Source organism: Danio rerio, chromosome 13 (genome assembly GCF_052040795.2).
Source record: "Danio rerio strain M-AB ecotype USA chromosome 13, GRCz13ab, whole genome shotgun sequence".
Lineage (NCBI taxonomy): Eukaryota > Metazoa > Chordata > Actinopteri > Cypriniformes > Danionidae > Danio > Danio rerio.
Genome location: NC_141033.1, coordinates 8,570,600 through 8,583,495, shown reverse-complemented (window position 1 = coordinate 8,583,495; position 12,896 = coordinate 8,570,600). Strand labels below are relative to the sequence as shown.

Sequence of the window (12,896 nt, the reverse complement as noted above, 5' to 3'; positions counted from 1 at the left end):
AAAACCAACACAATCTCACGGCAATTCGTAACTTTTTCATTTAGTGGCTAATTCGTATGAATTCGTACTATCTAATTCGTACAGTTTAGTACGATTTGCTTATCCCCCAATGACGGTTGGGGTTAGGGGTGGGGTCAGGTGCCACGCCTCCTTTTTAAAATCGTACCATTTCGTACAACTGAACTCTTAAATATGAAACTAAACTGAACTAAAATACTTACGTTTTCTCGTGAGATCAGGCTGGCCAAAACCCATACAATCTCCAACTATCATCTCAATAAAATGTTAAACTTTTTATTTAAACAAATACTTTTTAACTTTATTTATCATAATGGTTTAATTATTTCCTTTACAATAACATTTGTTTAAAAGTTTTTTATGTATTTACTGCTGAGGACACTGACCTAGACAGATTGTTATGCATACATTTAGTTTATTATAGTTTTGAAAGCAGCGCTGTGGTGCCGTGGGTAGCACAATCTCCTTACAGCAAGAAGGTCGTTGGTTCGAGCACCAGCTGGGTCAGTTGGAATTTCTGTGTGGAGTTTGCATGTTCTCCCCATGTATGCATGGGTTGCCTTCGGGTGCTCCGGTTTCCCCCACAGTCCAAAGACATGCTGTTTAGATGAACTGAATGAGCTAAATTGGCCGTAGTGTATGTGAGTGTGAGCAAGAGTGTGCTGGTGTTTCCCAGTGTTGGGTTGTGGCTGGAAGGGCATTCGCTGCATAAAACATGTGCTGGTTAAGTTGGCGGTTCATTCCTCTGTAGTGACCCCTGATTAATAAATGGACTAAGCCGAAGGAAAATTAATGAATTATTAGTTTTTAAGACTTTTGTTCATTTTTCTTTTATTTTAAAGAAAGTTTATGCTGTAAAAAAGTGTATGGATACAACTAGAGCTTGCTTGTTTTTACACAGTTAAAATATTTTGCTAAAAAATAAAATGTAAATTTATTTTAATATTAATGTATTTTTGTATTATTAAATGTATTAAATTATAATAATTTGTTTTGATAGGGCAAATAAAAATCTTTTTCATATGGGCCATTTTTAAAAATTCCTCAGCCTTTAGCCCTTTATGGGTCTAAAATTCCATTCTTAATGGTCTTACAAATGTCTTAAAAATTCTTAAATTTAACTCAGTGAAACCTGCAGAAACCCTAATTGTATTCGCAGCACTGAACATGTTCCCAGATTACCTCGGAAGAACAAACTCTGTTGGAAGGATGAGAGAACTCAGCAACTCGTGGTGATAATAAAGATTTCTGCATATTTGTGCCAGTTTGTCAGATAAAATTGCCTAAAACACCTTAATATTTTAGAAAAGACAAAGTTTGCATAACCAATGATTGATCTTATCCACTCGTGAGTCGTGACCCACCCATAAATAAATATCCAGCCTATTTTTGATTACCTGACCAGCACATTAACAGCAGCACAGTGTCACCCACGTGATGAAACTCATCGTGAAGAACGAGAACAAAATTAAACATGTTAGACTTTCTGCGATGGTGTCATGAGGCATGGTAGGCATGGTATCAGTTGTTGTGAACTATGCCACATTACACGAGAATAGACGATTGAATCTTGTGTCGCAATGCCCATTTGTCATTTTTAAATCCCCACAACACCCTACGTCAAGTAAATTGCGCTGAAATCTGACTGGGGATTAAGGCAGGACTCAATGGATGACAACTGGCCAAAACCTGGCCAAGACCATCTATTTCTTTATTAAAAGAGCAATGGCTATATTAATCCTTTTGTTTACTACAGCTGGAGATCTAATTGGAAAACAAATAATGTTTTAGAGCTTATCTACTGTATGTGTGATAGTAATCAGATAATGGAATGAGTTATGCTACATCAGTACAAGCAGATGTACATGTACCTGCGAGTTCTCTTAAATTATTGGGTTTTAGATAGATAGATAGATAGATAGATAGATAGATAGATAGATAGATAGATAGATAGATAGATAGATAGATAGATAGCTAGGTAGATAAATAAATAGATAGATAGATAGATAGATAGATAGATAGATAGATAGATAGATAGATAGATAGATAGATAGATAGATAGGTAGGTAGGTAGGTAGGTAGGTAGGTAGGTAGGTAGGTAGGTAGGTAGGTAGGTAGGTAGGTAGGTAGGTAGGTAGGTAGGTAGGTAGACAGACAGACAGACAGACAGACAGACAGACAGACAGACAGACAGACAGACAGACAGACAGACAGACAGACAGACAGACAGACAGACAGACAGACAGACAGACAGACAGACAGACAGACAGGTAGGTAGGTAGGTAGGTAGGTAGGTAGGTAGGTAGGTAGACAGACAGACATATAGATATAGATAGATAGATAGATAGATAGATAGATAGATAGATAGATAGATAGATAGATAGATAGATAGATAGATAGATAGATAGATAGATAGATAGATAGATAGATAGATAGATAGATAGATAGGTAGGTAGGTAGATAAATAGATAGATAGATAGATAGATAGATAGATAGATAGATAGATAGATAGATAGATAGATAGATAGATAGATAGATAGATAGATAGATAGGTAGGTAGGTAGGTAGGTAGGTAGGTAGGTAGATAGATAGATAGATAGATAGATAGATAGATAGATAGATAGATAGATAGATAGATAGATAGATAGATAGGTAGGTAGGTAGGTAGGTAGGTAGGTAGGTAGGTAGGTAGGTAGGTAGGTAGGTAGGTAGGTAGGTAGGTAGACAGACAGACAGACATATAGAGATAGATAGATAGATAGATAGATAGATAGATAGATAGATAGATAGATAGATAGATAGATAGATAGATAGATAGATAGATAGATAGATAGATAGATAGATAGATTGATAGATTGATAGATAGATTGATCCCCCTTTGTGTCCACATTACAGTACAGTCATGTTTTTCCTGGTTGCTTTCTCTACATCTCATGTTCCTTCAGGTGGGCGGGCGACCAAACATTAGTCTCCATAGAAATAAATACTTCAGCGATAGGTGGAATTTCTGGTATTCCATATAGAGAGAAGAAACATATTTCTGGGATTCTGGGAATTTCGGTTGGTGGGGGATAGACCTAATGCATGTTTCAATGTGTATATACCGTATGCACCACACCCTTCAGAGGGTCTAGAGATTAGTCATAGATCACAGATTCGTCATATTGGTTATTTCCTTTTGTTGAGAGAACTATAAATAGAATGTGTTTTAATGATATTTAAGCATTGCCTCTTTTTTTCTGTACAGATGGGGAGATGGGCTGCCAACCTCTGCCCATTTGGAGGAGGGGCTTGAATCGCAGGAGTTACACAGAGGGAGAGGCCAAATACCTGAGCGACAGCGCTGAGGTGCTCTCTGCTCCTCACAGACGGGTGAGTCCGTCCAATGTCAACACAATGACTCAATCTGACAAACACTCATCTATCAACACTCAGGGGAAGTGGAATTATAGCAAATGTTTGGTCAGGCCTTTCTGTCTCATGCATTTGTTTACGTTTTGAATGATTGTAAAGTGCGCTATTCAATGTAAAACAACATGACGTAGTAGAGCTTGCTAAAACAAATACACTTTCATTATGATTTTATTTTACTTCGTCCACCATTGCTTATATATTTGCCATTTAGTATAGAGGGCATTTTACTTTAAATACTTTAACTGCAGTATTATAACTATTAGCATTTTTACTTGATATTTTTGCCTGCTTTGAACTGTACTGTCTCGTTTTGGTCTAAATTTATATTAAGTGGCCTTAATTACCAGGTACTTAGATTTAAATGTATTGTTTCTTTTACATTTACTTTGTACTTTATTACATTTATTAATACAGTGTTGACCCGGCTCTTACACCTTTACCCACCCATAAACATACCCACACTAGAGTTGTAATAAGGCAATAAAACTTAGGCTTGATAGGGCCCGAGCCCAACAAAATTCGGTCTGAGCCCGACAAGTACATTTTGATTTGATTTTAAAATCGCGAACCTGTTTACAGCCCGACATTATTCAAATAGGCCTAGGTACATACACTTAGCTTTTAAATTGGCCAAGACATCAATGAAAATGAGTCTTTTGTAACAAATTAAATTAAAATAAATAATAAATTATGACGGGTATTTGGCAATAACGAAATTAAGATAAAGGCTCTGCGGGATTTGTTTCATCATTTCTCTTCACAATCTGACATTAAGGCGACGGTGAAGCTGAATAATACAAAAATAATGGCAACCTTAGCCTATACACTCTGTCTACATTATGACTTTATGGTTTAATTAACATTTAGCTATAATTTGAAAACTCTTTACTTACCAAGACTACTAGGCTACGTTTTTTGGGGAGTAACATTATTGAGCCCACTGTAAATGGCTTTAGCGCAATTCTGCGCTCACCGAGCAGCATTGAACACTCTTTCTCTGCTGCTGCTACTGGCCAGGATGCATACTGTTCTGGCTAATTTTGCAAGTTTTGTGTAGGATTGTTTGTTCATCTTCCACCAGCCAAGAACATCCATTTCATTTTCCATGACAGCGGTTTCAATGTAGCGAATGACCTCGCCATCTTCCCTGTCAGCTTGCTGTACATAACTGTAAAACTCAGTGTATGAGAGACCGCTAAAATACCTTAGCGGCTAGAATGACCGTTCTTCTTGAACTGGTGGCTGGCCTGACCGCAGTTAAGATTAGCTCTTTTTGGCTTTTCCATCATCATTTGTTCGTTTTACTGTAGTTTTCAAATGCCTGTGCAGTATATAGTGCTATCTTGAGCGTTTTTAGTGTCACTGAAATCCGACTTTTTTTGCATTTTTGGAAAAAATGTAGAGTAAACTGTCATAATGAAAACATGACTAAACCATTTGACTATCTTGTTAATAAACAATGGAGTCAGGACTTTTCATCTTGATGACACTGACACTTTCATTTACATTAATACTTGCTTTTGAGGATTGAGCTATCCATTTTAGGCAAGTGACACGCTTTTGCAGGGTATCAACAAGGTTTGCAGTTTGTACTAATTGTTTTGAGAAATGCATGAACTGTTGTGCAAAAATAGTGTTGTGAGAAGCGCACCAAAGCCACTGAGAACAACTGCAAAGTATATATTTCTTTGTGTTTAATGGAAGAATATATTCTGGTGAATGTCAGTTTACGCCAATTGACTTCGAATTTCAAATTATAAGATGACTTCACATCCAAAAGTTCATTTAGATTTGTATATCGGCACTGGTGGGAGGCGTGCGTTGTGCCCCCACCAGTGCCGATATACAGCCATATCACACTGCTACTCATGTGATATTGCGTTTATACAACAGTTTGACGGCATAATTGTGTATATAAAAACAAAATCAAACATGGAGAGTCTCAAAAACCCTTTTGTATGAGGAACTACTTTCTTCCGCCTTGGATTCAAATCACAAGCTGACAGTTAAACAGCTGAGCAAGCATCTTTTAAACTTTAGATCTGTAGTGTCTGCTTTTTTTCGTGGGCGGAGTAATACACAAAGGGCAAAGAGACTGTACGGGTGCTGATGTTACTTAAATATATCACGGCTATCAGCCAATCAGATTCGAGAACCAGACAGAACTGTTGTGTGTGTGTGTGTGTGTATATATATATATATATATATATATATATATATATATATATATATATACATACATACAAATGGAAACTTCTGCTTAACCATTTAACAGATTGATACTGTAGTATTGTCTTTTAATGTTAAGTTGACAACCATTTCATTTTACATTGTCAACTGTGTGTCTGCAGCTGAGTGAGAACTATACTTGGGGAAGAGTAAAGGATCTGGTAAAGAAGACCAAACTGAGGAACCAAAGCCGACTGGGACTGTCTTCAGGCTCCTTGAAAAGATCATGTCCTCAACTTTACCGGTACTCCATCTGTTTTCATAATAATTTAGTAGATTCAGATCATTAGCACTCAAAACAATGCTCAGATTAGATCTCCCTCTGAAGGCAAACTGAATGTTATTTTATAAATAAAAAGAATATTTATTATTTCTAAAAGTCCAGAGGACATATTATTTGACAGTCGATTGGTTGTGATGCTAAAACTACATCAGAATGGGCATGCATTCAGCTTTAGCTCATTGTTCTAGTGTTGTTCCCATGAGAGCGCTAGAGTGACTTCTGGGAAATCGTATCACAAACACAAGTAGTACTAATGGCTCTGCTCTTTTGATGTTATGACTCACTATGTGTCTACGTGATGCAAGATAAGACTCTCATCCAGAACCACACGCTGAAATGCTAAACTGCAGGATGTTCTAATCTCGCCAGTGCACTGCCTCCTCTTAAATACCTCAGCACTGGATTCATGTGGTAGTCGGTGACTAGCACCACACGGTCAAAATATGGACAAACCCAACTGATGGGCTAAAAAAAAAAGATTCTTAATTGAAATAAAAGTAACAATTTGTCCATTTATGATCTAATGTGGGGTAAAAACATTATTTATTCATTCATTTATTTATTTATTTAAATAAATGATAGGTTGCTAGGTTGTTGCTAAGGTGTTCTGAATGGTTGCTAAGGTATTGCTAGGTGGTTGCTAGGGTGTTTTGAGTGATTGCTAGGTGTTTGCTAACATGTTACTAGGTGGTGGCTAGGCGGTTGCCGATGTGTTGCTAAGTGGTTGCTAAGGTGTTGCTAGGTAGTTGCTAATATGTTGCTAGAAGGTTAATGAGGAATTCCTATGTGGTTGCTAGGGTGTTCTGAGTGGTTGCTAGGTGGTTGCTAAGGTATTACTAGGAAGTTGATAAGCAGTTGTAACATAAATTAGCAAATTTCTTGTATGAAGTAGCATTATGCTAGCATATTTCTAGCATAATATAGCATGTTGTAAGTATGGTTCTAGAATGAATTAACATGTTTCTAGCATGTTTTTAGCATAAACTAGCATGTTGTTAGCATTAATTTAGTATAAATTAGCATGTTGCTAGTATGTTTATAGCATGAATTAGCATTTTGCTAGTATGATTAGTATGTTTGTTAGTGTATTGCTAGTATGAATTTGTATGTCGCTAGTATGTCAAATGTAAAGTCAATGGCAGTTTTTCACAATGGAAGTCTATGGGACAGTTGCTAGGGTGGCGTAAGTGGTTGCTAGGGTGAGGCTAAAAAGTTTAAAGATCACAGTGATTCGCAGATTGGTAGTCAGAGTTAAATGAGCCCAACTTTAAGTCTGTATGACAGTCTGGCGCAAAGTTATGAGGTCACAAAGTTTGGTCCAATGTTAAGTCAATGAGACTTTTCCGAATTTTCCGGTTCAGTTTTGGGAAAACCGTAAGTCGGATCTGTTGGAAAAGATATAGCAACTTAATCCAGTATAGTTTGGAGGTTTGGGGTTAGTTTGGTGTTTGTAGTATGAACAGTCTAGGAGGAGATGCATAAAGAAATTAGTATCAGAAGAAGAAGACGGTAGAATAATAAGTTTGTTATATAACAGTGTATTATTTATTGTAAGACATCCCAGTATGTTATGTAAGAACATTTGCAACTTCAGAAATCAGTTTCACGAGCTTGCTGACCAAATTACAACTGTACATCATCTCCACATTCTTTCTGAACCACAACCTCATCTGTGACATAAGAAAGAGCATCTTAACAACGGCGAGAAAAAGCAGAATATCTTTTCATTAATAAATAACAACCTATTTCCACGAAGGAGCTGTGATCCCACACGTAGGTTGGCACAGACTCAGATGAATAGTTCCTGAGCTGCAGTGTCAGGTTGGAGGTATGTTGGTGGGAGTAGGAGAATTCCCCATGTATTTAACTCATTAGATGAGATATGGGAGCTATGCTGAATGCGTTCTCCTCCCGAGAGCAGATATTTGTTGAGGAATATATCCATATGGACTAATGATTCATGCAATACGCTGCATGTGAGAGACATAGTGCTTTGATTTGCTCTGTGCCTTTGTTTTATTATATCGTAATAATCAGTTTGTTGCGTAAGTGCAATGCCATTTGAAAAATTAGGTCAGGCTGTCTTCCATTAGTTTGGATTTTTAATGGGCCATTAACATTCTGGAAAGAGGTTACACAACACATATTTAAAATGTTTTAAGCAGTATCACAATATTTAGCATGACACGGACAGCAGAACTGAAATCCACACCCAAGTAACACTACAAATCTGTCAGAATTTGCTTAATAATATTAAAATTGTTAAAACGTTTTCTGTCTTCCTCACAGCCCAGAAGTGATGTCAGCGGAGCGACCCAGGACAAACAGAAACTCCATGATCACTCTGGGCCATCAGAAACTGGACTATCTCTGGACACCATAGTATTAATCAGGTAGGTGATACATCTGCTAGATTATAATTGGTAAAATAATATAAAATAAATTATGCTTAAATAATTATATACCTAACCACTAGACTCTCACAGAGATTCACCAATTTTTTTTACATACACTACCTGACAAAAGTCTTGTCGTCGATCCCAAATAATAACTTGACTTCTAGTGAAGTCTTAAGTTAATTTCCAAAGTTAATTTCAAGAGTTCACACTTAGCTGATGATGAGCAAGTTTGGCATGCTGTCCTGGGAGAGAGCCCTGAGTTCAAAAGGTCCTTGAGCCCTGGGCTCTCTCCCGTTTGCAGGGCGAGAGGGGAGCTTTGAGCTCAGGTAGATCTCGACAACTCCCCCCTTGATAAGAGCTGATGACTAAAATGAATGCTATGAAGAGATATGCTGCAGGATGAGAGTTTGACTGTAGTGCTAAATTTAGATTGATCAAATGACTTGTTGTGCATGTTTTTGAAATGTGGGAGGAAACCTGGGGAAAACCCACGCGAGCACAGGAAGAACATGCAAACTACGCACAGAAACGACCGCCGGCCTGTTAAAGGACTAGAACCGGTGACGTTCTTGCTGTGAGGCAACAGTGCTAACCACTGGGCCACCATGCCGCCCTATGAAGGGAAAGAAGTAGTGGTGGAAGGGGGGGTCTTCAAATCGAAGATGACTGTAGTGAGAAACCCTGGCTCTTTATAGTGGGTTTGGACTGGCCTGATTGGTGGATCATACGTAGCTAATGCAGAACCAGCCACTTTTTGATGTACTAAAAATATTTCCTATGATTTTGTCAAAGTGCTCATCATACTACTTTATTATGAAGTATTTATTTACAAATTTGCATTTAAAGTGTCAATTATTACAGTTTTAGATATGTTACGAGATTAGCTTTTTAAATAAAAAGAATAATAAAGAAATTGGAAAAAAATACTTATTTTTAAATACAAATTTATTATCATCTATCATTTAAGATAAAATGTTGGGTCACACTTTATTTTGATGGTCCGTTTGTTGTATTTAAGTTACATTGCATCTATGTCTACTAATGCTCATTAGATTATAACTAGACTGTTAGGTTATGGTTAGGGTTAGTGTAAGTTGACATGTACTTGCAAAGTTTCTTATTTCTGTTAAAGGAGCAGTATCAACAGATATTAAGTAGACAGTCTACTAATACTCAAATGGACCATCAAAATAAAGTGTTAATAAATATTTAAGTTATATATAATATCTCAGTCAACTTTCCTCAAACAGAATTTGGCCACTTTAATAATTAAAAAATGTAACATGTCTTAAAGCCTTTTTCTATCTGTAATTTTGACAATTTATGATGACATAGCAGTTAAAAATAAGACAAACAAGCACATGTAAAGCTTAAATTCTGGTTTTTATCAGTGGGGGTTGGGTCTTTTGAACAACCTGAACCTCCCCTAGCTACGGGCCTGTATAAGGCTGTTTAGTTTCACCTTGTGTAGAAACTTTGAGCACTTTTAATGATGCAATTTTTTAGTAAAGTCATCGATTTGGGTTAAGTGTGCAGATAAATAAGAAAAAGGGAGCCAATATAAAACAGAAACAACAACATTTTCAGAGCATGGTCTCCAGTGATGTCCAGTGCAGAGGAGGGTTTGTGTTTCAGGTCAGTTGTTGTTTTAGCACTGTTTGGAAAGTCCGGCTCTATCTCTCCACAGTGTTATTACAGTTCAACCGATATCATGCACACAGTGAATGAGCAGCATGTTCACTCTCAGCTTTTGTTTTCTCATCAGACATTGAGCAGATGGCCTGCGATGGAGCAGCTTTTCCACGAAAGCAATGGAAGTTTTTTTTTTTTTGCAGCTAGCAGATGGTTTTTCCAGACTGAAGAACGAAATGGGAGAGAAATGTACAAGGATGTGATGAGCAGGATTTAAGTAATGATGGAAATAATGTTGGCATTGTGTATACGTTGATAAAAGTGATAAGTTGATGGAGATTAACAACTCATTAGATTTGTCAGCTAACGACGTACTATATAAACAAAGATTACAATTTGTGATTTCAGACAAAATGAATTCTGATGTCATGTAAATATGTTCCTGGGACAATTTTCCAGATGTTTCAGAATTGTAAAATACTTGAATTACAGACAAATAATAACAAATGTTGAAGATGCATGCTCTAACTTTATATAGATCATTTTGTACAACTATTATAAGAATTCCATGTGTAAGTGTGTAAATACAGACTGTAACAAATGTGTATATATATTTCCATGAAGCATGGATCATGTGCAGATGAGAGTGGAAGAAGGGCACTCCCACTCCTGAATTCCTGCAAACGTATATTGCTGTTATGGCGGGGCTTATGATAACACGTAAATTATAACATGTACAGCAGTTCTGTATGCTGCTTGCCTGTCTGACGTTATATAACATGTGTGACCTTTCGCCTCCTAAAAAGTTAAGCAATGGCCGGAGTATGAACCTGAAACATTTTTACATTTAAATGTATTATAAACTGTGTATTATCAAGTGCTTCCTATCCTGTGTGTCTGCCAAAACAAAAATCAGTTGAAAACAAAAAGGATTTCAATTGACCCTTTGCTAAGCCCCACCCTCCTTAGCTGCTGTTGTTATGCCTGTCAAGCTTTCGTGCCTCGCACGTCTATTACATTATGTATGTGCCAGTGTCAGACATTCCCAGGAATATAATTAGTCATTTTTTTCGGCAAACAGGTGAGAGCCAGACAAAATAGGACTGGAGTGTGTATTACAGGGGTATATTCATGACATAATAGGCAATGGATTAGAAAATCGACTGACAAAATTAAAGCTAGGTTAGCCTAGCCGCCTCAAACACTGACCATTCAACAGCTTAGATCCCACACAGCAGGATAGGTGAATTTTAAAAATAATCTAACATCAAATTAAACCCTGATTTCTCTTTTTTTTTTTAGCCAAAAAGCCTGATAGAATAATTGTTGTGCAATGAAATATAGTTACTCACCGACAAGGAAACATGCATGGACAGTGCTTCTACATAATTAGAAAGAACTGCCAGAAAGGGGTAATCGATGGATTTGTGCTGAATATTAGCATCATTGACCCATAACAATGTACATTGTACAATACCTATAACTGTCAGTATGTTGGTGTGCTTTTTATACAGTTTCTATTCTAATTGGCAGTTAAGTGTAAAAAAAAAAACAAAATAAATTGAAAAGCAAATCAAAGTATAAATAGCAGAAGTGAACAAATAGATTTTCCCTACCAGCAAATATTAATCCGACACCAAGTATAAAAGCAGACACTAACCCGCTATAACGTCTTCACCAATGACTAAATCTCTAAAAGGCGGATGAAAACATCAGTAAATTGTAGCTCTGACATGGACATGAGGGTTGTAAATGACTGAAAAACAGCTGTGGGTGAAGTATGTTGATTGCAAGTGCTCAATTTGTGATCACATCTCGGTTTTGTTCTGTTGTAATTTCAAATATTCGTAGCTTGAAACAGATGGAAACATGACTGCTATTAGTATGACCACTATTGCGAGGGCTTAAACGGAGCAGTGCTCATAATATCGAGCGAAAAAAGAAAAAGACAGCTGGGAAACATAACCTGCTTTGTATTTATGTAGAAAACAATTTAGATCTTTTTAGGGTACGAGGATTTTGAGTTATTGTTGTCTATCACTAAATGTGTCAGGAATATCGAAAACAAAACATACGCAATGTAACCCCGCTCTTCACACAGCTTGGTCCACGCTGGCATTTCTCCCCTTGGGTTTTAGGTTTTGGAAAGGGAAAAAAATTCCACGACCCCGTCCAAACTTTAGGGATACGGGGTGTCAGATTTGCACAATCCATATGCACAATGCTTTATCTTGTTTCCCTCGCTCGAAAGCTTGACAGACCTTCTGTGTGTAGCTACGGCTGCAAAGCCATGATTAATCTGTGGCGGTTTTCGGGTGTGGCTTAGCGAAAGGTCAATTAAAATTTAATGCATTATACAGTAATCTATCTCATCTGAGCTTGATTATTTATTTCAACAATGCCCAGGTTTAAATATCTGCTGCAAATCCAACATACTAGAAGAACTCATATAGTAAAATAAAATACATAAAAGTTTAAAAATGATCAACAAATGAAAATTTTTTTTAAATGGTTCGAAATGTATAAAACTTTACTAAGTATAATGTGGACCTCAGGGATAAAATAAAATGAATAAATAAAAGTTACAAAATTAACCCTTTAAATCAGTGGCCTTTAACCTTTTTATCACTGTGGAACGGTCAGCACTTGACTGAAGGAGTGTGGGGGTTTGTATGTTTTTTTTTTCTCATTGCTGCAGCTCTGATACAAGTTTTATTAATGGAAAAAATTACAAAGCACTGCAGTGTTTGGGTGTTCTGTGTTTGTCTGAGATAATTAGACTATCAAAATGTGTAAATTCCATACAAGCTGAAGCTGATCACTCAATTCTTGTCATGTGACTCGCGGTGCGCTCATGGGATTCGTTCACTTGGAGCGTCTGGAAGGTGCGAGCGCGTCCCATCACTTGTGCGTGCACTTCC

The 12,896-nt window shown here is 37.0% G+C and overlaps 1 protein-coding gene across 2 annotated transcripts in view; it reads left to right on the top strand.

The window, feature by feature from the left end:
* The window catches only part of si:ch211-250c4.3, a 58,028-nt gene extending 45,555 nt beyond the window's left edge, over positions 1–12,473 (top strand). The window contains exons 5-9 of one of the 2 annotated variants that reach the window (XR_015504902.1): positions 3,266–3,390; positions 5,784–5,905; positions 8,234–8,337; positions 10,109–11,615; positions 11,675–12,473. Coding sequence is in view for 1 of the 2 variants with exons in the window: in NM_001365219.2 (NP_001352148.2) it covers positions 3,266–3,390; positions 5,784–5,905; positions 8,234–8,327 (341 nt within the window). In the remaining variant the exon portion in view is untranslated. 2 annotated transcript variants of the gene reach the window in all.
* Positions 12,474–12,896: the final 423 nt, after the last annotated feature.